This window comes from Scleropages formosus, chromosome 17 (assembly GCF_900964775.1).
Source record: "Scleropages formosus chromosome 17, fSclFor1.1, whole genome shotgun sequence".
Taxonomy (NCBI): domain Eukaryota; kingdom Metazoa; phylum Chordata; class Actinopteri; order Osteoglossiformes; family Osteoglossidae; genus Scleropages; species Scleropages formosus.
Genome location: NC_041822.1, coordinates 8330318 through 8354795, shown reverse-complemented (window position 1 = coordinate 8354795; position 24478 = coordinate 8330318). Strand labels below are relative to the sequence as shown.

Genomic DNA, 24478 nt, shown 5'->3' with positions numbered 1-24478 from the left:
GTGAACGTTAAGTCAGTCTTTCCTCTGCAGTGTTACATTTCAGCACTGCCCGTCTAGATAGAATGATTTGCATCAAACTTGTTCCCTTTCAGAAATGGGTGCTGAGCATCTCAAGCTTCATTGTACAGTACGTAGAGCTCATGCATATGCAATTGTGCTGGATTTATATAGAGGCGGTTTATATATACCTTTAATGTCCATTGCTATTTGATGCCATATGTTAGGTTTCCTTTTTTACTCTGAACTTAATATGTGTAATTCCTGCCTCCCAAAACCTCTTCCCCTCGAATCCCAAGCAGTACATTGTCAGTTCAGCGTGACTGTCATCCTTGAATAACATCATCATTGCATCCTGTGCTGAGATCCACCTTTTCTCAGGCTTGAGCTTGTCAGTCACTGTGCTAATTATCTCCCCTTTGACAACAAGACACATGACCTGCATTGCAGTATCATGCTGGAAAGAACTTTGAATTCAGGTAGTCTTGGTGCACAGCTACTTTCAGTTGATGGGAATCAGACACATTCCTTTTAAATTCTCAAGGGTAAATTATTCATAGAATAGAACATGTATATCTTGTCCTGAATAAGGTTAAGCTCATATAATCTCTTTTGAGGAATAAGGAATGTGAACTGGTGATATTTAACTGTAAACTGATAACTGTTTGCTAAACAGAAGAAAATATTCACCTGTTATTAGCAATACCTTCTAAAACTTACGCCTGTTTCTGTTATGTTCAACAGCTTCCTTCACACATCCCACCTTTAAAATTAACAGGGTTACATGCAAAAAAACAGCCATGGTTCCTGAAAAGAAACTAATCCCCTTTTATTGGGGGGTTTCTTTTTTGATCTTTTTCTCCCGTTGTTTACAGGCTACTCTACAGAAACACAATGTATAGCAGAAAGAAAGGACTTGTCTCTTTTAGCTTTTGTACTGCGAAAGGAAGACATTAATACCTTTCTGTAGAGTAATCTTTTTATCTGCATGTGCTAATTGCTTAAATATTTAGCTAAACCATGTAATCCAGAATTACATGACCTGTGCAGCAGAATGGTCTGGAGAGGCATGTGTTGTTGTGAGACTACTAATCCTTTACTCTCTGGGAGTGGTAGATGACTGATCTGTATGTGTGACCATTCATATTCACTACTGTAATGTTGTAGTTATTCATTGTGTATGTCTGTGTGTGTGTGTGTGCCTATCGTGATGTGCAGAGTAAAATTTAGAGTTGAGCTTTTCTATGTAACTATGTAACTGTAGTTCTATGTAATTACTTTCTTGCAATAGTTTGGGGTAATAGTGTGTTTGAAAAGCATAGATTGCAAAGGTTATCGCATAAATCCATATTTCAGTAGTAGTAACAGTAAAAGTAATTCAATGTAATGTGCAAGTTTGCAATTCTCTATATAAACAATAATGTGCATAGTTATCTCTAAGTAAATAACAAGGAGCCTTTTAGCCTGGAATATTACATTCTCGCAATCCATCTGCTTATTGCAGTTGTTCCTGTTCACAGTGTAAAATCTGTGTGTGTGTGTGTGTGTGTGTGTGTGTGTGTGTGTGTTCTTTAGCATGTCTGCATTTATTGAGGAGGCACTGGGACATTGTAGTGTATGTGTGTATTTTTGAGTGTGGGACATTGTCGTGTGTGTACGTATCTTTGAGTGTGGGACATTTCTTGTGCATTTGTGTGTCTCTATGTTTGTCTTTTCTTGCTTAATTCCTCTCCTGTTGTGAGCGCGCAGACTGACACTATGCTCGCTCTGTGTAGAGGCACCAAAGGGAAGGACATCAGCACCATCAAGTCCCTCAGGGTCCTACGTGTCTTGCGGCCTCTCAAGACCATCAAGCGGCTCCCCAAGTTAAAGGTACTGTAAGTCAGACATCTCTCCATGGATGTAGAAGCAACATCTGAACAAGTTTGAGTAAGAATCTTGAAATGGTATCAGATTAAAAATGCATGGATTTGAACAGCAGCATGAAATATACAGTATGGCTTATTTTATTCTTTGTGCATCACAATGAATATTTAAAATGAATGAAGCTGTTTGTGTGTTTGGAAAGGGCAGACACCATGTATCTCTGTCATTCTCCCTAATTACAATGTCAGTTACTACTCTTTATTGATACTTTGCCCATTGATTAATTTTAATTTATTCATAACTAAAATACAAAACTTGATTACTTTTTAGCGACCTGCATTTATTTATTTAGCAGACGCTTTTCTCCAAAGTGACTTCCAAAGAACTCTATGTAGTGTTTTCAGCCCATACACCTTATTCACCGCGGTGACTTACACTGCTAGATACACTACTTACACTGGGTCACTCATTCATACATCAGCGGAACACACACTCTGTCACTCACACACTGCAGGTGAACCTGACTTATTTTTGATTTGTGCCTTAAATGGTTTTACTGTTCAACTTAATTTTTATCTAACATTACCTGTGATACCAGGATTCAACATCAAAATAGATGTTATTTTGTAAGATGAAATAACCCTAATCCATAGTTCTCTATTTTAATTTGCCAAAAGTCATGATTCTGAACCTTCTTGAGTAATGCTCAATGTTTTATTTTTATGTTTAAATTAAGACCCAAAAGTGTGTATTTAACATAACCACACACGTGTATATTTGTGTGTCCTCAGGCTGTGTTTGACTGTGTGGTGAACTCCCTGAAGAACGTGCTCAACATCCTCATTGTCTACTTGCTCTTCATGTTCATCTTTGCCGTCATCGCCGTGCAGCTTTTCAAGGGCAAGTTTTTTTTCTGCACTGATGAGTCCAAGGGGCTGGAGAAGGACTGCAGGTACAAGGAGCTCTCAGTCTGCCTTTGTGTCACTCATCACACCCATGTACTGCCCGCATTTACAGATGTCATCCACAGCCAGCTCCCGTGTGAAGCTCTAGACACTTTCATCAGCGTGCGTTAAACGCATATCTCACTGTGAATTTCCTAGCAATGTATTTTTGTTGTAGCCAGCAGAGATTTTTTTGCTACAAGGACACAGAAAGAATCAGCAATAAACTAATTTCGCTATCAGCTGTAAAGACAAAAGTTTGCAATGGCTTTATAGATGTTGAAATTAACTGTATAATTGGTTTGCCTGTCTGCCTCTGTTTGTTTTGCATTTTGACTACATTTTCTCACTCCTCCCTACTAGGGGTCAGTTCCTGTACTACGACAATGACGAGGTTTCTGCTGAGCCCCGTGAGTGGAAGAAGTATGAATTCCACTATGACAATGTGCTGTGGGCCTTCCTCACTCTCTTCACAGTGTCCACAGGAGAAGGCTGGCCAACGTGAGTTTTATTGTGCCAAACAATCTGACTTCTTGGGGAAAATCCCCTGTAATATCCTGTGAACCCATGCTTTGGATATATAATGAGTTCATATTGCCAGCCATCAATCATATGCTTAGGTCAAGAAGAATGCATTGGAGAGCAGGCCTCAAGTTTCTGAAGGCTACTTTAACTCTCTTCGTTCATGCAAAATGTTATATGCTAATTAGACGTGACAAGATTGGGCAGTTTCAACTACTTTTTAGGTTATCTGAACATTCCAGAAGTTAGCAGTGTTGATACAGATCTTTGGACATCCTTGGTTTGACAGCTTCGCACCATACGTAGATTACTAATTATCCCTCGAAATGTAACTTTAGAAAAGGATAAAGGATACCAGCAGAAAATGTGATTAGGAATAAACTGGAAAACATATGATGAACTTTGTATGTGAATGATGTCATTAATATCTGCTGCATTTGACTGGATTTTACATATCAGTATTTGGTTGAATGCTTTAAAGTCTGCTTTAGCAAGAGTAGGGGAATGTGCTGCTTTGATGGCTTCCCTAGAAGAGCCGTGAAGTCCTGCACTTCACAGTTGGCCGTGTATATGAGCTCTGATGGATGCCGTATCCATGGTATACTGATGTTCTGGAACGTTCCTTCCTGGCTCTCACCTGCACCTCCTTCCATGCCGCTGTCCACCCTCACCTGGGCTTCTGGCCTTTGTCTCTCTGATCAAAGAGCTCCCCTGTCAATGTGTTTGAAGTGTTACCCTTTTGAAGGTCCTTTCAAGAGCCACAGTGATAAATACTTACTTACTTTTAATAAAGTCTTTTGAGATGCTGTAATGTGTGTGCATGGTTAGCTGTAGAAGAGCAATGAGTGTGCCCAGAGGTGTGTTTGGAGAACGCTCTATCCCAGGGTTGTAACTGCTTTTGATTTCTATCAAAAATGCAGGTTTGATGGGTCACTATATCAGTCTCTCATCACCGCAGTTTCCATATTACCCATAATTCTCTATCTCTCTCTTCTCCCTCCCACCCCTCCTCAGTTATAAGGACTCAACATTTATTTCAAATGAGAAAAACTGAAAATTTGCTTGCACAGTATTTGTAAAATTGATGCACATACAGCTGTGTAGGGCTAGGAGTAAGTTAAATATCCACAATACCCTTTGGAAGGGCTTGGATTCAAAATTTTAGTAGTACTGATGTCAAACCCCCATTTAAGTCAAAATGTATATTAAACCTTGTTATAAATAATATGACAGAATGATGGTAATCTTCATAGGCAACACAGCTTGCATATGTAGTGCCACTGTTAAAGTAAAAATATTTTATTACAGAGCCTAAATAGCTTATTGGACTGCATTATTACCATGTCATTTCACATATCATCTATTCGTGGTAAACAGCTGCTCTGCCTTGTCCTCTGTCCAGGGTCCTGAAGCACTCAGTGGATGCCACCTTTGAGGACCAGGGTCCCAGCCCGGGCTTCCGCATTGAGATGTCCATCTTCTATGTGGTCTACTTTGTTGTTTTCCCCTTCTTTTTCGTCAACATCTTTGTGGCCCTCATCATCATCACCTTCCAGGAACAGGGAGACAAGGCCTTGTCTGAGTGCAGCCTTGAGAAAAATGAGGTGGGATGTTACGCTTCATCAGGAACCTGACCTTCATCCTTTCTGTCTAGCGAGATGTTTATTTTCTGTCAGCTTATCCTTGTACTAGCGCTCTGCCTTGGCTCTAATACTAACCTCAAATGACCTGCTGCATTCACGTTCAGCTCCAAAGTAGCCTAGCTGGCACCTCTCAAGCATATCACTGGACAGCTTGGTGAATTAGCCTTATCTTAAAGTTCTCATTACTTCCTGAGCGTGGACTTTCAAGTAGAAGTCATACCACCCTTTGTGTAATTATAAAGGGATAATTAGAACAAGTACTCAGTTAAGATTGGTATACATTATAGTAAGCAAATAGATTGCTCTATAGTAGCACATACTTTTTCTATTATTATTGCTGAATTAACGCCTACACATTCACCCCTGGTTGGCGTAATGAAACTTTCCGGTTCTGTGGACACACAACTGGCTGACAATGCATGATACTCCACACTCGAAAGATGCGAGATCCCAGGTGATGCGGGATTGATTACGGTGGCCCCTTCTGTGCCTTCTAAGGGAGCAAAGCCAATGAGCCGTGTGCACCTCGTTTCCACGGTGATCCCACAAGGCTGTTAGTGCCCTCGTGTGGAGTAGGGAAAAATAAATCTCCCTGCCCATATGCTGAGCTAGAATGACTCACCAGCTGTTTGCAAGAACAGAGCCATGAAAGACATCATCAATCAGCCCTCACATATCTGTACATTAGATGGATTCTTACAGATGACTTTCCTTGTTTTCATTTGATGCAAAGGAGTCCTTTGAATCCATTGATATACAAAGCCCTGATATTGTCTTCAGCAAATATGTATATATTTGTTGTATATTTTGTCATTTTAATTAATTTTGGGTACTTGTGCTCTGATTGTTTATTATTTTGCAGTTTATCAAAAAAAATCACTCTGCAATTTAATATGCTCTGGAAGATATTACAGGGCACAGTGATGGCTGATCCTTTAATTAGATCTATCCACTGTGCATACTTGTTTCTATTCATACTCTATATTCTTTCATACGCGATTATTGTTCTGTTGTCTAGAGCAGCCTTTAGAGAAAAGTTCTAGCAAGAGACTATTTCTGGAAGTATGCCATGTTATTTCTCTTTGGCATTAGTGAATGTTTTTGTGCTCCCATCAAAATCATAATCATTTGTACATAATAGCTGTGCATTCTTATTATGTACATAACATAATTGGCTGCCATAAATAGCTGCACTTATCCTTCTTTTCTTATCCTCAAAACAGTAAGGGGAGCACATTCAGCCTGCGCTAAAATGATCAATCGGCTCAATAAGCTGTGCTCTAGCTGAGCTATGTAGCTGGCAGGCTGTCGCTGGGTGTTTGCCAGTGGCATGCAGCCATTGTGGGGCAAAAGAAATATGGAGGGTATGCATACATCACACTCCTCTGGCTTCTACCGATCTGTCAAACAACCTGGGGTTTCTTGGTGGGAGCTGCATTGTTCCTTCCAGTCAAGTCTGTGCACTTCCCTAGAACCCATGTGACTTAAGCTTATGGATGGAATATAAAGACAAGAAATAATTAAAGTTTGGTGAAGATGACAAGAGCATAAACGGCACCGCTAAAATGGGAACAACTTAATATATTGTTGTGGAGATTTAGCTGTGGGCAGGGAAACCTGGTAGTATAATAGTTAGAGCTGCTACCTTTGTATGCAAAGGTTGCTGGTTCAAGTCTCACTTGCTGCTGTTGTACCCTTGATGCAGGAACTTACCCCTGGTTGCTCAAGTAATAGTTACACAGATTTACAAATGTGTTAGTATCTCAGTTACTTTGGAGATGTACAGTACAAGTGTCAGTTAAATGGGTAATACAGGTTTGGTCTGTATTCAATTGTGCTGATAGAAAAATGCATGAAAAAATTTGCTATTGTGAATTGCAATGCGACATCAAAACTGATTGTGATGCTGACCATGATCGCAGAAAACTGCTGAGTGCAAGGATTTGGAAGGAGGGTGTACGAATTGTGTATTTCTATTTTGGTTGTGAGCAGAGAGCCTGCATTGACTTTGCCATCAACGCCAAACCTCTGACACGCTACATGCCTGAGAACAAACAGTCCTTCCAGTACAGGATGTGGAAATTTGTTGTGTCTCCACCCTTTGAGTACTCCATTATGGCCATGATCGCCCTCAACACTGTGGTGCTCATGATGAAGGTCAGTGGCACATCTCACCCAAATACTGTTTATATGTGTGTGATACTCAAATTTGTCATGATTTGGATGATCCCGGTAAAGGGCACCTTCCTTAAAATTATTTCTGGGATTGAATACAGTGATATATACAAAAATAGCAGTGTTTTATTATAGTTGCTTTACTATACTGAAGCACTCAGCTGAAGTTTTTCCAAGTTTTTGCTTTTAGATGAAGTACCTGAATTGTTTGGTAAAATCCTTGGAAGTATTTTTGTATACATATATTTTAATAATGTGCATTCTGTCTTTAACTTCGGAGCTGGATGATTTGAAATGATCTAACAGACTCTATTCTGCTTCTAGTTTTACGGAGCTCCAGAAGTCTACGAGGCCATGCTCAAGTATCTCAACATTGTATTCACAGCCCTGTTCTCTCTTGAGTGCATTCTCAAAATCATAGCATTTGGACCACTGGTGGGTGCCTGATCTATAACACATTATTTTATAGGTATTCATCTGAATGGAGCAAATTTATTTTTTTGGTATTCTCTGAACTTCTAGATATTCCCCAGAACACATTTAAACTTGACTTTTGATACTGAGGCACACTACATTACATGATATGTCTAAAATGTCCATAAGTGCCCAGTGCTGTAAGGGTAAGACATCCTGTGCCCCATTTTGTCATCCGTGCCCATAATTCCCTGTGATGCATTCACATTTCAGAAATTATTTCACTAGCTGTAGGGTTTAGGCTCAAGCTTTTCTGAAGCTGCCAGTTAACTTCTAAAACTGCACAGCCTTGACAAAATTGTCAGATTTGTTAATATCTTTGGGAGTTCACTTTTTACTGTATAAGAAAGTATGGCAGTTTTAGACCTTAGAGCTCCGTGCCACCACTCATGGCTATAGGAACATGTGGAAATACCTTTTCTGGTTCTGTGTTAGGCTTTCCTTTTCTTGTTTCTGGTGCAGCCACCATGCTGGTCCCACTGTCTAAAGCGGAAGGGTGTATCCCTCCTCATACACTGACAGAGTATTGACAGACAGAGGTGTCAAGTGGGATGCTGAGTGTATATGCCTGGTCAATATCTCTAAATGGTGTCACTGAGACTCCATTGTGTAGGTTGTGCAAAAGTTACAGGGTGGAGTTTCAGAGGTCTTTATTCAAAAATATCAAGCAGTGCAATAAATACAAAAATGAAACGAGACAGGAGCATCAGGCACGATCCAAAGCACAGTAAGCTCTGCAGTGCGGACATTCCTGTCCTTCTGTACTTAATTAAAATGTTATTGCTGCACCTGCCCCTCATCGATTCGGTGCAGCGGGTTATCTCAGAATTAGGTGTGGCTATGCTCCTGCGTGGCACACCGTCCTACTGCCAAGAACATATAGAACGTTTCAGTATAAGAGCTTGAGAGCAAAAGGAAATTCTGAGCGCTGCTGTTCCAGACCTTGTGTCTACTCTGCCAAGTGAAGGCAGCTCCTGCATGTTACCTAGCAAATGACAAGACAAATGTGGCAGTGGTGCCAAGCAGGGCAATAACAGAGCGGAGGGCTGACGACGCAGTGAGCCGAGCAGGAATAAATCATCACGCAGCACCACCCATTTACCACTGCTGCAGGGCTCTCCATTACCGTTCCCTCCTTCATCCTTTCAGTTACTCACATACAGTTTAGTAGTATGATGCGACCTCCTACTTTGTGCACTGCCCCCCCCCCCAGCGAGCCTGAGTAAAATTTATTTTCTTTTTTAATGTTTAATTTTTAATTGATTTTATTTCATTTATTTGACATTTATCGTGAATTTAAGAAGTATTTGCCTGTATTTTATTCTGCTTTCCTTTCGTCACACAAATGGCCAGAGATGCAATAGTGGATTGTTGCAAGGCTTGAAAAATGTTTCTGGTTCACGAGATCCACTTCCTTGCAGTTTGGAGCAAATTAGGAAGCACTTCCTCGGGCTGTGGATGGTTACAGTCATTTTAGCGTATAGGGCACAATGTCATGATGTTTCGTTTAAAGTAGTCATTGATTAAAGTGTACGTTGCTCAAAGTGGAATCTTAGCACTGTGGAATACGGAGGCATTGTCACATTCCCCTTGTTTCCTTTGTTTCAGAATTACCTCAAGGATGCTTGGAATGTGTTCGACTTTGTGACCGTGTTGGGCAGTATAACTGATATCTTGGTCACAGAGATCAAGGTAAGTACGGATCACGCAGCCAGCAGGTTTTCGGGTAAATTGGGAGCCAGGCATGAGTGTGTGAGGTGAGCTGGGACTGAGGGGGAGGGCTGCAACCAGGCTTGTCTGGGGTGACCAGGTCCAGTTCGGGAGGGATGGCGGGTGTGAGTGTTGCAAGCAGGCAGGAGGAGAGCGGGAGGCAGCATCACCGAGGCCTGTAGGCTCTCTCTCCCAGCCATCAGTCAATACCTTTGCTCCGATAATTAAAACATCAGGAGCTCTCTTCAAACACACTGTTATACCTCTCCACCACACATCACATGTTTGTGTGGTTGTGCTTTTCAGGGCATGTTGTCAGTATCATTTAACGCACTGCAAATATAAAAATATGTAGCATTATTTCAATTGTGTGTGTTATCACAGATGTCTGTATTGGATTCATAGTGTCCCTGTGCTGCTTCTGTATTGATTTCATTTTAAATTTCCTTGTTGAGAGCTGTGATTGTTTAAAGTGTATTTTTGTGTCTCTCCTGGATTTTTTCTGTTGCTTCATGCGATTGCTGTTGTTTTCTCCTTCCTTTTCTTCTTTTCTCGCTGTTTCTCTTTCTGTCTCTCTTTTCTGTCTTCCTCAATGTCCACACTCAATCTTGGCTGATCCCTGTCGTCCTACCTAAACAACTAAACGGTTGCAATTTTAGACATCGGTAAGTTACTATCCTGCTCAACTGTTGTTTTCTTCACCCTATCTCTGTCTGTCGGGGCAACCGCAAGCTATAGCTATTTATTTACGTTATTTTAAGATTTGTTCTCGGATAATGTCAGCTGGTGCTTCCTGAACCAGCTAAAAGGCAACACAGCATTCTTTTACAACACAGTATAAAATAAATTTTCGTGGTCAAATTTAGGGATATTTTTATGTGATTTATTTGCTGTCAAGAGAGTATTTTAAAACAGTGTTAAAATCATTTTTAGTGAAAGGCTATAATTTTTATTAGGCTCTGGCTCATTTCAGTTTTTTCTAAACTATATAATGTTTAAAAACAATCTATAAGTAGCATCTCAATTTATGTAATTATAGTTAGAAATTGGAAAATATTTTCTTATTCTAAAATGTGTAACTCAGATATTTGTAACACAAGGAACTAGTGTCCTGCTACAGTATCTTCTCCAGAAACATCTTTTATAATCAGAAAAGACAGCTTTACATAAGAAATTTGCAAATATGGAACATGTCTTGCAAAATAACTTATAGTAGGGACCTGCTGTACTTCAGTGTCAGTAAGCATACTTTTCTGTATAACACTAATTATGAAGGGAGTGTTTTGTGCACCAGCACATCCATAATTTCTGTGGCACTGTTTGCGCTATCTAGTCTTGGTGGGAAGATGATGGTATAGGATGATATGAGTTTAAACTAACAGAAAGCCTTGGTTTCAGGAAAATAAAGTAAAGCGATGCATAGTTCTGGGGAAAAACAGTGCCAGTGAAACAGCAGCTTGAAGACATTACAGACCCAATCTCGTTAAAATAGCAAATGCAAAAATCTGATTGCTGGCTGTCGTAACTGACAGTAACGGTAGTTGAAATAGGAAGGCTACAGTAATGTCAGTAAAAATTTGATACTGATGAAATAGGCTCGATGGAAATATCCTATTATGATAGTTTGTCATTAAATTTCAGTCTATGTCATATTGTGCCTATCTGCCTTATTTGTCAGTTACTTGATATCCCAGAATTCTGTTGGTTGCTGTAGCTCATAATTTACGTTGTTAGGTCACAAAGTAAGAGAAAATATGAAAAGCTTGTCATCTTCTACTTGTGAGCCCACCTCATCCAGAGCAACAGGTATCTCGCAGTATTCTATATTCAAACACTCACTTTCATTCAAGTCAAGTTCTTCCAAAATATTCTGTATGTATAGTGTGCAGCTTATACTAAAAGCTCAGAAGGTTTTGATTTTAGTAATACGTTCCCTTGAAGTGGAACTGTATAATTTCAGGGCAAAAAAAAAACAATTAATGACAAGTCTTCTTTTGACTTTTGAAAGGCAGCAGTATTTGTATTTTTTTTTTTATTATCTAGTGACATTAAAAATTATGCAGGCGGAAAAAAGCAGAACATTGTGCGTCACTGTACAAATATTCACCCGCAGGATGGAAAACTTTTAAATATTTTGATTTTAAGACCTGAACGCTGTGGATGTGTTCAGCCCTCAGTCCTCCAGAGTGGTTATGGTACTTGTCGTTATTTTCCAGCTCTCCATGACCATGTGAGGTGATGGTTAGTTCTGAATGATGGGTGTGTTTGCTTTCAGCACTCAGAGACAGGTGTGCTTACCTTGAGCTCTCAGTTACCATATCTGGTTATGGTCATTCACGAGTCTGGCTGTTCTTGCAGCACAAGCTGATCAACCTGAGCTTCCTGCGGCTCTTCAGGGCTGCACGGCTCATCAAGCTGCTGCGGCAGGGGTACACCATCCGCATCCTCCTGTGGACCTTTGTGCAGTCCTTTAAGGTGAGGCATCGCCAAGCCAGGCCCGTCACATATCATAGACATTTTTCACACTTACAAACGGTGACAAAAGGTTGCAAGTTCAACTTCCAGTTGTGGCACTGCTCATTAAACGTATTTAACGTTGGTATTCCATCTCAAGTATCCAGCAGTATGCTGTGAATGGCTAAAACTGTCTGCTCAGTCTACCGCTATAGATGGGCTAATGATCAAGGCAGCAGAGTAATAGTAATCCCGGGTGGTCTTTGACCTTCCAGCTTCCACGCAACCCCCTGAATTACAGTGTGGGCCAGTGATAAAGACGGTAGCCTGTGTGAGAACGGAGGTCACCTACTCGTATATATAATTCATTCTCTGATAAAGCTCTGCTGTTTTTCCGGTTGTGGCCATAGAAACCTCTGAAACCTGCTTTAATGAAAATACTTTGTCTTTCCCTTTTAGGCCCTTCCATATGTTTGCCTATTGATTGCCATGCTGTTTTTCATCTACGCTATCATTGGGATGCAAGTGAGTGCAGCCTGTGTTAGCAGGAACTTAACATGTACAAAATAGCGTGTAACACAATATGCAAATGTTTACAGAATTGAAAATGTACAAATAAATATGTACTAAATGAGTTGTTAAATATTTTGTGCAGTTATATATTATTCTCCGCATTATTCTGTCGGCTTTGTTGCTTGCTTAGCATAATCTGTTTTTTGCACTCCCCTAGGTTGTATGGCGTAGCAATGAATTATTTCCATTATTTGACTTATTCACACTCTAAAATATGTGTCCAGAAGTGGGTATATTTGTGCTGAAGAAGTGTCACATGTACACAATATGTACACCTGTAAATAACCTTTAAAACCCTACACACACTGCGTACGGCAGGTGGGCAGTGCGTACGGTACCACCGCAATCTGAACTAGAAAGAATTTATTATTTCATTTGTTCTCCTTACGTTAATTACAGCTATCAGTAGCTATACTGAAGACAGTGTGTGATCAGAGAATTTAAAAGCATGTTTATTCCCGGTTCGGAACCCACTAGATAATCGCCCTTACGTTAACATGACGCAATCTAACTGGGCCGAATCATTTTTGTTCCGAAACAATCGCAGCTCCTTGACGTCCCACATTTGCGTTACTGTTTTGAGAGAATTTTTTTTAAGGAAATATTTAAAGTACAAAAACCATCCTACGTCTCCAAAAAGTTTATCCTTCAAAACATAATCCTGTGCCTTTCATGTTTCTAAGAATGTGAACAATGCAAAAAAAAAGTTACAGTTGTTAACAGCTTTGTCTTCGCGTTACTGTTACTTACCTTAAAAAAAAAAAAAAAATTGCTCCAGTAACCTTGCCCAGCTGTATAAATAAGTAAATATTTGTGAGTAGCTCAACATACGTCACTTTGGAGAAAAGCATGAGGTAATGTGTGTGTTCATAAATTTGAGATTTTTTTTTTTGTCTGACATTTTTAGATACACTTCATTTACTCTATTTTCATTTTAAAATTCAGATTTTAGCAATTTAATTTATAAAATCTGGCCAAAGGAGAAATAAATAGCGAGCGTTGAATATAGTGTAAAAGAACATCACCGGGATGTCTGTCTGTATTTTACAGATTTTTAGTGTAACCATGAGATGAAAGCCCTTAACAGTTATCATGTTTGCCAAACCTGGCCTGGCTTTGGAGCGCTGTAAATAATTGATAGGGCCCTAAAAGTGATTTATCCTCAACACTGCAGGAGATCCGCCTTTTGTTGTACTCTCTCCCAGTGTAGTTTTCAGCTTTGAACTTCACCGCTTTTAACGGTTTGGCCTTCGACCCGTAGCCGGTATCACTGTCCCTGAACGTGGATCATCCGTCCTCTCCAGGTGTTTGGAAACATCGAGCTCAATGAGGACACGGCTATCAACCATCACAACAATTTCCGCACTTTTCTCCAGGCGCTCATGCTGCTGTTCAGGTAAAGGTGGGCTGTATCATTCTAGAAAGGGGGACTGTACAATTCTAGAAAGATCCATTCGTACATTTTAGACTCGTCTCCCTTAAATGACACGTATCTGTGTAAACCAGCAAATGAAATCGGGATCGCATGGTTTGATTAATGCTAGTTTAGTGTCGCAGCAGTGCTCAAAACAAGCCATTTGCTTCCTTCTGCACTTCTCGCTACAGGGGGCCTGAGCACTGCCTTCTCCACCCATCCATTAATGACTCCTCCAAAGCTGTCCATTTGGGAGATGTACATAAGCTGCTAATTGTGCTAATTGAGGGGTTAAGAGCAGAGGAACTCTAGGCAAAGGCTCCACCCTGATAAATGAAACTCGGGCCACTCGGGAAGGCGGTGGTTCGGTTTACCCACTTCCCCCGTTCTCTGCACCATGTCGTCCCATCTCTCCTCGTATCTTCCGCAGCGCAAGCTGCGCTCACAGTACGATTTGTTAGAGCGCCGCCTGTTTCGGACAGTGAATACCGTACACGTGAGTGCCTGCTGCAGTTCCCGTCACGCAGCGCGCTAGCATAGCTGTTTAGGTGCTTTTTGCACAAGGAACACAGTCAATAATTTCGAGAACATTTTTTCATGTCCATCTCAAGACGTTTGATCCTACTGTGTGTTTTCCAATGATGAAAGAAAAAAGAAATTTGAGGGGGACGGGGCAAAGATGTTAGCTGTGACCTGAAAAACTCTGTTCCACCTATTTTGTCCTAATAATACATTGATATGTGTATGAGTGGGTGTGCATGCATATGTACAGTATACTGTATATGTATGGTTGTGTGTAATGCGTGCGTGCAGGCGTGTGTGGGTGTGTATTTTTGAATAATGGATAAACCTTTGTGCAGCGACTTGTGTGATGTATGCTGGTTCATATGATGGATTCTGATAAATTGACTGTATTCTAGAAGCACGTGTCTGTGCCCAAATCTCTCCTCCTGTTGATGTGATGCACTCATCGTATTGTTCTCTGAGCATCTACTAAATGAATAAATGTAAATGTATTCGTGCCTGCACATCTGCCTTTCTCTCTCTATACAGGAGTGCTACCGGAGAAGCCTGGCATGAAATCATGCTGTCGTGTCTCAGTCACCGGCCCTGCGACGTGGACTCCGGCACCACTGGCAAGGAGTGTGGCAGTGATTTTGCCTATTTCTACTTTGTCTCCTTCATCTTCCTGTGCTCCTTCCTGGTCAGTGCTTCTTGTACGCACAGAATTCACGCCTCCTATGCATGCTGTTCGTACCGCAATGTCTGTAGCAGATGCTGCAGCACCTCACTCAGTTTTCGTAGTCTGGAAGGGTGCTTGGGAAGAGCTTTACTTCCGTCCTGCTGGGACAGCTACATAGACAGTACACCGTTACGCTGATTTCAGCAGCATTGCACTGCACATACTTTTCTGGGAGTCTGAGTTGCTCGTGTTCATTCTTGAAGAATGTTCTTCTCTTATGAAATTCTTACGAGAAACTTCATGCTCGTCCTCGATGAATAATTCAGTACAAATGATCAAGGGGTGAAACACAAAAGAAGAGAGCGCAGGTCATGCCTACATGATGTGTAAAAAGGTTATTTGTATACTGGTTTCCACTAACTAGGTTTCTTGACATGAGGTTCTATGAGATGAAACCCATTTCAACTCGTTTCAGATGCTGAACCTGTTTGTGGCGGTCATCATGGATAACTTTGAGTACCTGACGAGGGACTCCTCCATACTTGGACCCCATCACCTGGACGAGTTCATCCGTGTCTGGGCTGAATACGATCCCGCAGCTTGGTACGTTTTCCCGTCTCCAGCTGACATATGGATAGACCTCATTTCTGAGGGGGTGAAAGTAATGCTGTGTTAGACTGGTCTTAGGACAAAACGAGACTGAGAAATAACCTCTAAGTATTCTTGTGTCCTGTTTCACTCAAGCTCGTGTAGATTTCCAAGACAGTTCTATAATGAGTTAGTACACACAATATGAATGCAGACAATTAACTAACATCTTTCCTTTTCTCAATTATAAAAGCTCCATATAAATTCAGATTTATTGGGTAAATCTGGCTATGCAACCTGCTCAGATTACTGTACCAAGTGCCACTAAGGGCAGTCAGTGGTGCAGGGCTAAAACAACAACCCATTTTATAAAGGAATTAATAAAGTGGATTGATAAATTGCAAAGAAAAGTAGCTTGAACATAAAACGACTTTCTAGTCACGTGTATAGGAGCAGTAGTCTGGAAGGAGGGATTGTTGTCATGATGCAGATGTTTGAATCACAGCTAAATGAAGTGGGATCACAGTGAAAAGGTATTCTTGCCCTAGAGGGAGAACAAAATGAAAAACGGACACTCTCTGTAGATGTTACAGGCTGCAAGAAGAAGCCCTGAACATGTTTAATTTATCTCAGCAGTATAGGGTGCAGTTACTGTCTGGTACTGCTCATTCTATTCTGTTTACTTCATATAACATAACCCATTCACCTTGCTTCACTGAAACCTTAGAATATTATAATTCAGCTGGATTGGTAAAAACCTCTTGACTGTAACACAAAACACACGCTGAACTCAGAAACTAAATATTTGCTGAGATCCATGAGCACAATCTATAAATTAAAATGTTTTTAGTCATTTTGTAGCTTTGATATGAAATATTATCACATGGCTTTGGTGTGTTTTTATTACAAGTTCTATAATTTAGCCATATGGGATGGATATGAACCCTGAAAAGGCATGTTTTCTTTTGTCTTTTGCAACCAATACTTTACCAATTACTTGTGTGATCCTCTTATGCCTTGAATATGCATCTGCCGCACTCAGGCCATACTATTCAGCAAATTAAATTGCAAAATTATATTTTGTGATTTTTAAGGTGTTTCATGTTTACCTTTTCTTCTACTGCATTTTTTGCTAAAGCAGTTGACAGATAATACATTAGGTCAGTATATAATACAATATTTTCACTTGAATCATCAGCCCTAATGCTGCAAGCACTTTTGTGATTCAAAAATCATACCAAAATGTGACTGCTACTGTACTGGGTACTTCTGATGTGTTGGCATTTGTATCAGCCAGTCATTCCTTCCATTTATAATCTATCTTTCTTCATCTGAAGTTGTTCTGAAATTCTGTTCTAAACTTACTTGTTCTTTTTGCAGCGGACGGATACGCTATAAGGATATGTACAATTTGTTGCGCGTTATCTCGCCTCCCCTTGGCTTAGGAAAGAACTGCCCTAATAGGGTGGCATACAAGGTTTGCGACACCAGACGTTTTCTCCACTCGAGGGCACTTTAGACACCTGCCCAAAGACTTAACTTTATGACTATGCTTCAGTGACTTGCCCATACACAAGCACCTGCCCTACCAATTTGACTGGCTTGTGGGAAATGATGCCGAATTGGGCACAAAGCTTTCAAAGTCCTATTTCAGCCCCTATTTAGCTGAATCCAACAGATTAATCAGTAAATAGCTCTCTCCAACCTACGGCGAATGTCACATGGCTACGTGTCATGATAAATTTCAGTGCTTTCTCAGACTTGGTCTTGGACCTGTTAATACTTCAGATGCGAGACTTTTCTATTTCAGTCTGTTTCAGGCTGGCATTGCAAGCTTTGTTTCCAAGCGCCTGGCAATCACCCACTGATGTCTCTCAGCATGCAGAAGTAGACATCTTCAGAACAAGGCAACCATCCTGTCACCCTCCACATCCAGTGTGTCTTCACTAAGACCTTCCATTCCATATCCTCCCTCAGGGATCAGAACGCTCAAGCTCCTCCCCCTGAATTTCCGGATCCATCCCTGCCCAGCATGGGCAAGAATGGCATCGCCCTTCATCTCCTCTCCTGGAAATCTAAATAACTCAGATTTCTGTTTGTGTTCTGTTTTTATTTTGTTTGTTTGATTTCGTCTATTTTTAATTTGTTCCATTTTCTCCCTTTGTTCTCTCTCCTCTCTCTGACTCCCCATCCTTACCTGTTTCGTTTTGGTTCTCACCTCCGTGAAGTGGCCGCATCAAGTACCTCGATATGTATGAGATGCTGCTCCACATGTCCCCACCATTAGGTTTGGGAAAGAAATGTCCGCCAAGAGTCGCCTACAAGGTAGCCGTCCTTTGCCGCCCCACGCTGCTCCTACTGTCCCTCCCTTCCTCCCTCCCTCCGTCCCTCCCTCCGTCCCTCCCTTCCCCATTGGCTTACAGTGGGCCAGTCCCTGTGCTCTGTTGTGGCGGTCCTCCTTTTCTTTCATTGTTCTGTTTTTGCCGCTGTTCTGATCTTTCTGGTGTGGCTTCCCCTTCCTCGTTTTATACTCCACTGCACTCAGCAAGCAAGAGCTGACGTGCTGACAAGCGCTGACAGGGCAACAGGTCTGACAGGATGAGGGATGGCCCCACCTAGGACAGCCGAGACGTGCGCTGATCGAGCAAAAGCTCCCAGGGGATATGAATTTAGGTGAATGATTTCATGCTGGGTCAACTGCAGCAGGTCACTCTTTCATCAAGAGCAGGGCGGGAGAAATGATCCGCTTTTATATTTTAACCTTTGTATTTTGACATTTTCGTTTTTAATATTTGTACACCTGACACTTGATGTTGTCGCAGCTTTCGCTTTGTGTTTTGTGCTGATGTTGTTGAGTCACTTTAAGGAGCTTTTCCGCCACGTTGCAATACAGAAATTATAAAGATATAGTAGAAATAATTATAGAAGCAGCATCTAGAGTAGCACTTAAGAGCCTGGACTTGTAGCCTGAGGGTTACTTGTTCACACCAGGGTATTTCTGTAGCATCCTTGAGCAAAGTTCCTACCCTGAACTGGTCCAGGTGAATACCGCCTGCATAAAGTCGCTTTGAATAAAAGCATCAGCTAAACAACAAATTAACAATTACAGAAACTTGTATCTACAATTGTTAATTTTTAGCAAGGCTTTCTTCACAGGGTATGCTGCTCAATGCAATAGAGCGCGAGCAAAACATTTATAGAATAAAGCTGCAGTCATACAGCAAGTCTTACGAGCCTTTTCTGTTAGTATTTGTTCCTTTTGTCGCAACTATACAGTTTCCATTTCTTATGTGTTTATGGCACCCAGACCTGCTTTCAGTTGTAGTATTTATCACTTTTATTTTCTTTGGAATTCATGTTTTATTTTTTTTATCTTTCTTCAATCAAACTTCTGTAGCATTTATGTTAGGTAGCTGACGTAAGATGCTCTTTTTTACGTTCGTATAACACGTTTTCCACATACAAGTGCTGTGGCTGTTTGATTGAATCTCAAGACTGTTTTTTTGCTAGGTCTTTTTTTCATACTGAGTTGGGGTTGTTCTCCTTCTCTCTTTCCTCCTTCCATTGTGGCTTCTCAGCTGTGTGAGCATGATGATGGTTTTTCTCTCTCTCTCTCTGTGTGTGTGTGTGTGTGTGTGTGTCTGAGATTCCTCATCTCCTCTGTCCCGCCCGTGTGCCGCCATGTAGACGTGTAGGTTTACGTTGTCTTCAAGGGAGCTCAACTCTTCCACAGCGCGGTGCTATGTTGATAAAGACAAGATGCATCCATGTAGTTTTAACATGGGTAACATACATTCCTGCAGTGGAGTTTTCATTTACTTACTTAACCCATGATGTTGCAGATTCTTCCATTTTATGTTACATTTATACCAATGTTATCTCCCTGGGGGAGCAAACAAATGTGTATTGCAGCATGTATTTTGTAAAACACAGCACTTTGTTGTAGCTTTACATGATGCAGTGCTATTTGATGTCGTACTACGAATGGTCAGGAATGAAATAAAGAACAAACAAGGAGCTTTCATTATTCCCTTTCAAAATCATAACTCCATCCCTGTTGCAAAATCATAACGTGACCGCAGACCTGTAATGAAGTTGGAAATTATGATGTGCTTAATAGTTTGTTATGCATTGTGCTGCATTTATTTTATTTGCTTGCATGTGCTTAATATTTGACTGGTTTCAAGATTCCGTGGGCAAACATTATTAATCCAGAATTCTAGCATTGCAAGTTGCCTTGAGCAAAAATGTCAGCAAAATAAAGAATATTAAATAGTAACAAAAACATTCACATCGTTAATATCAGCTGTAGATTTGGGCTCCTGCAGTTGTTCTTCTGTGCATCATAATGGTTATGCGTGCATGCTGACTGTCATCCTTCTGTCTTCCTCACCAATCCACTTACTGTTACAACGCGATATGACCTGTAGCTGTTTGCATTGGATGTGAATGCATTTATACCCTTGTTTTCCTTTTGTTTTTGAGGAATCGTTCTGTGCGCAGGGGCAACATACAGTTTAGTGGATAAATTCCTTAAGCGCGCTTGTGTGTAGTCACACATTACAGGAAATGTAGAAGAGGTAATATAGGTTTCAAATGAGTTGGTGCCTCCAGGACACAGAAGGTTCCTCAGTTTGTGACATGCTGAGATAGTGTCTGGTGATAGGGTGTTTTTGAGCAGCTTCTTGCACCCCCACCCCCTTGCCCCCAGCGGCTGGTGAAGATGAACATGCCCATCGCTGATGACAACACGGTGCACTTCACCTCTACGCTCATGGCCCTCATTCGCACTGCGCTGGAGATCAAGCTTGCATCAGGTGGGTCCAGAGCCTCCCTCCACACACATTCTCTGTCCTGTGCCGTCGCCGTTGCCGTTGACTTACTTGACCTACGGAATCATCTGGAGTGTCTCAGTACATGTTAAACAGTAGAATACTTTACTTGTGTTCACAAAGAAAGTACAACAAAACAAAGAGCTCACTGTGCTCACTTCAGCTCTGCTGGACTAATAAAACTGAGGTTTGAAAACAAAAACATCATTACTGGATTCCTACAAAACAACCAAGTACCAGTGTGCATTCACAGGAGAGTGTAGACTGTATGTATGGCAGCCCAAGCAGAATGCAAATAACAGAAATACCAAACAGGATAATAATAGTGGATTTCTGAATGCTTCTGGAAGTGGTCATGTGTCTCATAAGGTTTTAAGGACATTGTCGTAAAATTTTCTAACAGATAGAGAAATTTAAACTAAGCCGTACTGAACCATATAGCTGCTCAGAATGCACAGCAATATGTTTCATCTCACTGCTGCTTTGAGTTCTCATCACAGATGGTAGTATTGCAGCTCATCTTGTACTCCTAAGGACTGGTTAATGTGTTTTCTTCCAATCCCATTTGGTCTCATTAGAGAGGGCTGTGCAATTACACACGGGAAGGTTGGTGCTGTCCCTATTTCTCCAGATGCAATGCCTCGCCCCTGCCTGTGATGCCCAGGGATTAACTTCAGTCCTTACTGTCAAATTTCTATGTTTATTCTTCACAAATAAGTGTAGAAAAAACCTATATAGTCTGATGGAGCTTTGCATGTGCGTGAGGACAGCCCCATCTGCATGCAGGGGTCAAAACATTAGTGGCAGCAGCCAAATTACCTTAATATTATTGCAGCATGTATTGGAGTGATCTAGAATTGTACAAATAGTTGTAGCAAATGGAGAGCATGACAAACCTTTGTATTCTGCCTTTTTAATGACATTTTGTAATATGTTTTCAACAACCGTTAATGACCTTTGCAGAGGAAAATTAGCAGCGGCTCAGTTGTATGCTAAAGTTCATCTGTTTATTTGTGCGGGATTGCACGTATTATTTTGCAAGGTGCCACTGGATTTTTTTTTTTTGTTTGTTTATTATGAAAGATAGATGAGGATGGTCAGAAATTGTGTGTGTCATTAGGTAATCCATCACATTTTCATGGAGATCTGTGTACAAAGTACCGGCCAAAATGTTGTCATAGAATGCACACTTGTTAGGAACAATACTTTTTTAAAGGCTTCTCTGTAGCTAAACCCAAAACTGGTCCAGACAAAGCTCGGTTGTCACACTAAAAACGTGATGTAGCCTAAACTGCAGCTGAGCAGTACTTACGCTCATATGCCCCCTTATGCTGAAATGCGCTAGAATGAGTGGTGAGAGCACTGACTTATCCATGTCCGGCTGCACTGTGTCTCTCTGTGTTGGTCACATGGTTCTGTTCTCTGCAGGGATGGTGGCACAGCGCCTGTCTGATGCTGACCTAAAGAAGGAACTTGCAACAGTCTGGCCAAACCTATCCCAGAAGACCTTGGACCTACTTGTAACACCACACAAACGTAACATCCTTTCCACACTGCTCTTATCACGTGCCTGGGATGTGGCCCCATCAAATTCAGACTGTTTTCCGTCTGCTGGTTTCGGCCATTTAGACAATAATGTTACTTGCACAGATCATTAAAACCAATGATCCAGGAGATACATTTATTGTTATAGACCTTGGCTTGTTATGGTATGACCCTCACTGGTTTTCTTCAGCATGTGAGCATCGGGGAGACGTTGACCTGCAGGTCATGTTGGAGGCATGTGTGCTCTTCACTATTGTGTTGGGAGGACGTGTTGACTGGGTAGGACATGCTGAAAACTGACCAATGTACTAGATGCATTAAGCTGGTTGCTTCTTCTTTTGGGTCCAACATCTTGCTTTCTGGCCTTTAATGCAAGACACGCTGATCTCATCTACAGATCAGGTCTACAGTCACTCCAAGTCATTGACTGTTACTGTAAACCTATGTTTACTTGCTGCACTATCCTTGTTCTTCACAACCCCCACATTCAAAAGACTGCATGGATGCACTTTAACGGTGCTGTACCTACACTGACATCTGGTGTTGAAATCTCCATATAGCAGAATGTTTAATTCAGTTGGACTCTCCTATTTGCTTTTATTCTTCCTTTTATCACATAAAATCACCTCTGGTTAATATAGGGAAGTGTAAGTGTCCCCAAAGTGGACTCACGGCAATCGCTCACTGGGTTTTGAAGGTAGGGAAGAGTGTATAAGTGGTTCAACGTTACCTTCTCCTGCACATGACTTTGAACTGAGGAAGGGGACACACAGGAATGTGGGGAGAGCAACTTCTGCAGAAATTAGCCTTGAAAAGTCTTGAGAAGTCTATATTTGTTGTGGGGAGGATGGCCGAGACCATCAGTTTCATTCTGTGGTGCAGCCTTGTAGACAGTGAGGGGGGGAATCAGATCCCGTATCTAGACCAGCTTAGTCTCAGTAGTGCCAACAATGTGGACCAGCTTAGGAGCTGAACAAGGCCCGCCATTTCACTATTTTTCGTAGTGCTGGCCATACGCTTTCTCATCATAGAAATAAATGATAAATAAATAAACTGTGTGTCAGTACACACTCAAGACACCTTGATAAAACACTGGTTGCAAACAGCTGCCTAACTGCCTGCCAGGTGGAATTTGCAAGCATTGCCTCCAATTGTATGTGTTTTTTTTTAAAAGTCAAGTCTGCTTTAATAAATTATTTACATTTAATCATTATTGAATGTGAAATATACACTGGCAGTCTTAGCAGGACAACTGAAGGAAGGACAGGAAGTATAGGAGAAGGGGAACCTCTGTTAGTCAGTTTCTTTGACTCAATGCTTTCTCTGCAGGTCAAAATAAAAAGAACACCATTTTGCATACACAAGCAACTGATGTTAATACATGTGGTACTGACATATCAGTGATATTCTGACACAGAACCAAAGTTAAGACCGTCCCAGCACAAAATATGCGTATCTGATTCCTTTTTATCTTTTGCACAATAACACAATATTTTGCTTATGTTTGGAAACTAGGGTGACAATAGTAGTGTCCATAATATGTCAAAAATCATTAACGATGCTTTAAAAGGAGGTTTTAAATTTACCTATAGACAAAAATGTCAGTGTTGTAACATATGGTTACGTACGGTTGTCATGCACAACTGCACCAGCTTTTAGTGTCCCCTTCAAGAACCTGTAGATTTAAATCCCATACCCTTGGGCCATGAAGTCATTGGATAAGACTGATTGTTGGTGTGGATTTTCACCCATGTGCTGCTGTTCCCTGTCTTACTTCCAGCCAACGAGTTGACAGTGGGCAAGGTGTACGCAGCCCTCATGATCTTTGACTACTACAAGCAGAACCGAGCCAGAAGACTGCAGCAGCAGCAGGAGCAGCAGCAGCAACAGCAGCAGCAGCAATCGTCCACCACAGACACTCAGGTTCGGCCAAGGTCCCGTCAGAGGGCCAGCCATGCGTAGCCAGCTGGGAACGCACACTTGTCCGTCTTAACTTGCGCTTACAAACAACATTTAGTTGGTTGCTGTTAAACATTAAAAATGCAATGAACACTACCATCCTGGAAAGACCATGTGTCAAACCGTTGTATATGAACATTTTGTTTCTCAGCATGACTACATGTTAAAAGCTTAAGATTGATTAATCATGAATCAGTTATAATGAAGGAAACTTGGAGAGGGCAACTATCCTACTGTGGTGTTGGAACTGCTCCTCTGAGGCTTTTTTCTTTTCTCTGCTCCCCAGAGTAAAGTTAGTGCCCTGCTCAAGCCCATCCTGTCAGTGCCATTTGTGTCGGACCAGGAGTTACCTGTGAGCCACGCCAAGTCTCCACCTGAGGGCAGACCTCCACCCACCACCACCTCTCTCAACAATGGTGGCACCTTGTGAGTTCTAGGGTGCCCCTCAAGCACACATACTTGGCAGTACATGCTTCTACAGACATTTATAGGATTAATATGTAAAGTTACCAAAATAAAATGAATGTCCAGTGTCCAAATATCTAAAATGAGCTATGTACCCCACTACTTAGATGTAGACACCGAACATCATGCTTGTA

At 41.3% G+C, this 24478-nt stretch overlaps 1 protein-coding gene across 15 annotated transcripts in view; it reads left to right on the top strand.

The window, feature by feature from the left end:
- cacna1ba (calcium channel, voltage-dependent, N type, alpha 1B subunit, a) overlaps nt 1–24478 on the top strand; it is a 126369-nt gene that overhangs the window by 93735 nt on the left and 8156 nt on the right. For 6 of the 15 annotated variants that reach the window (XM_029259362.1, XM_029259357.1, XM_029259361.1 and 3 more), the window contains 18 exons: nt 1773–1869; nt 2655–2815; nt 3171–3308; nt 4732–4933; nt 6965–7129; nt 7472–7582; nt 9230–9313; nt 9991–9996; nt 11690–11806; nt 12245–12310; nt 13663–13754; nt 14826–14976; nt 15431–15558; nt 17772–17868; nt 20255–20360; nt 21804–21911; nt 23701–23843; nt 24166–24305. In XM_029259362.1, coding sequence (XP_029115195.1) covers nt 1773–1869; nt 2655–2815; nt 3171–3308; nt 4732–4933; nt 6965–7129; nt 7472–7582; nt 9230–9313; nt 9991–9996; nt 11690–11806; nt 12245–12310; nt 13663–13754; nt 14826–14976; nt 15431–15558; nt 17772–17868; nt 20255–20360; nt 21804–21911; nt 23701–23843; nt 24166–24305 — 2112 coding nt within the window. Of the gene's footprint in view, nt 1–1772; nt 1870–2654; nt 2816–3170; nt 3309–4731; nt 4934–6964; nt 7130–7471; nt 7583–9229; nt 9314–9990; nt 9997–11689; nt 11807–12244; nt 12311–13662; nt 13755–14825; nt 14977–15430; nt 15559–16923; nt 17021–17771; nt 17869–20254; nt 20361–21803; nt 21912–23700; nt 23844–24165; nt 24306–24478 lie in introns of all 15 variants that reach the window. The other 9 variants (XM_029259368.1, XM_029259366.1, XM_029259359.1 and 6 more) reach the window with 3 other exon arrangements.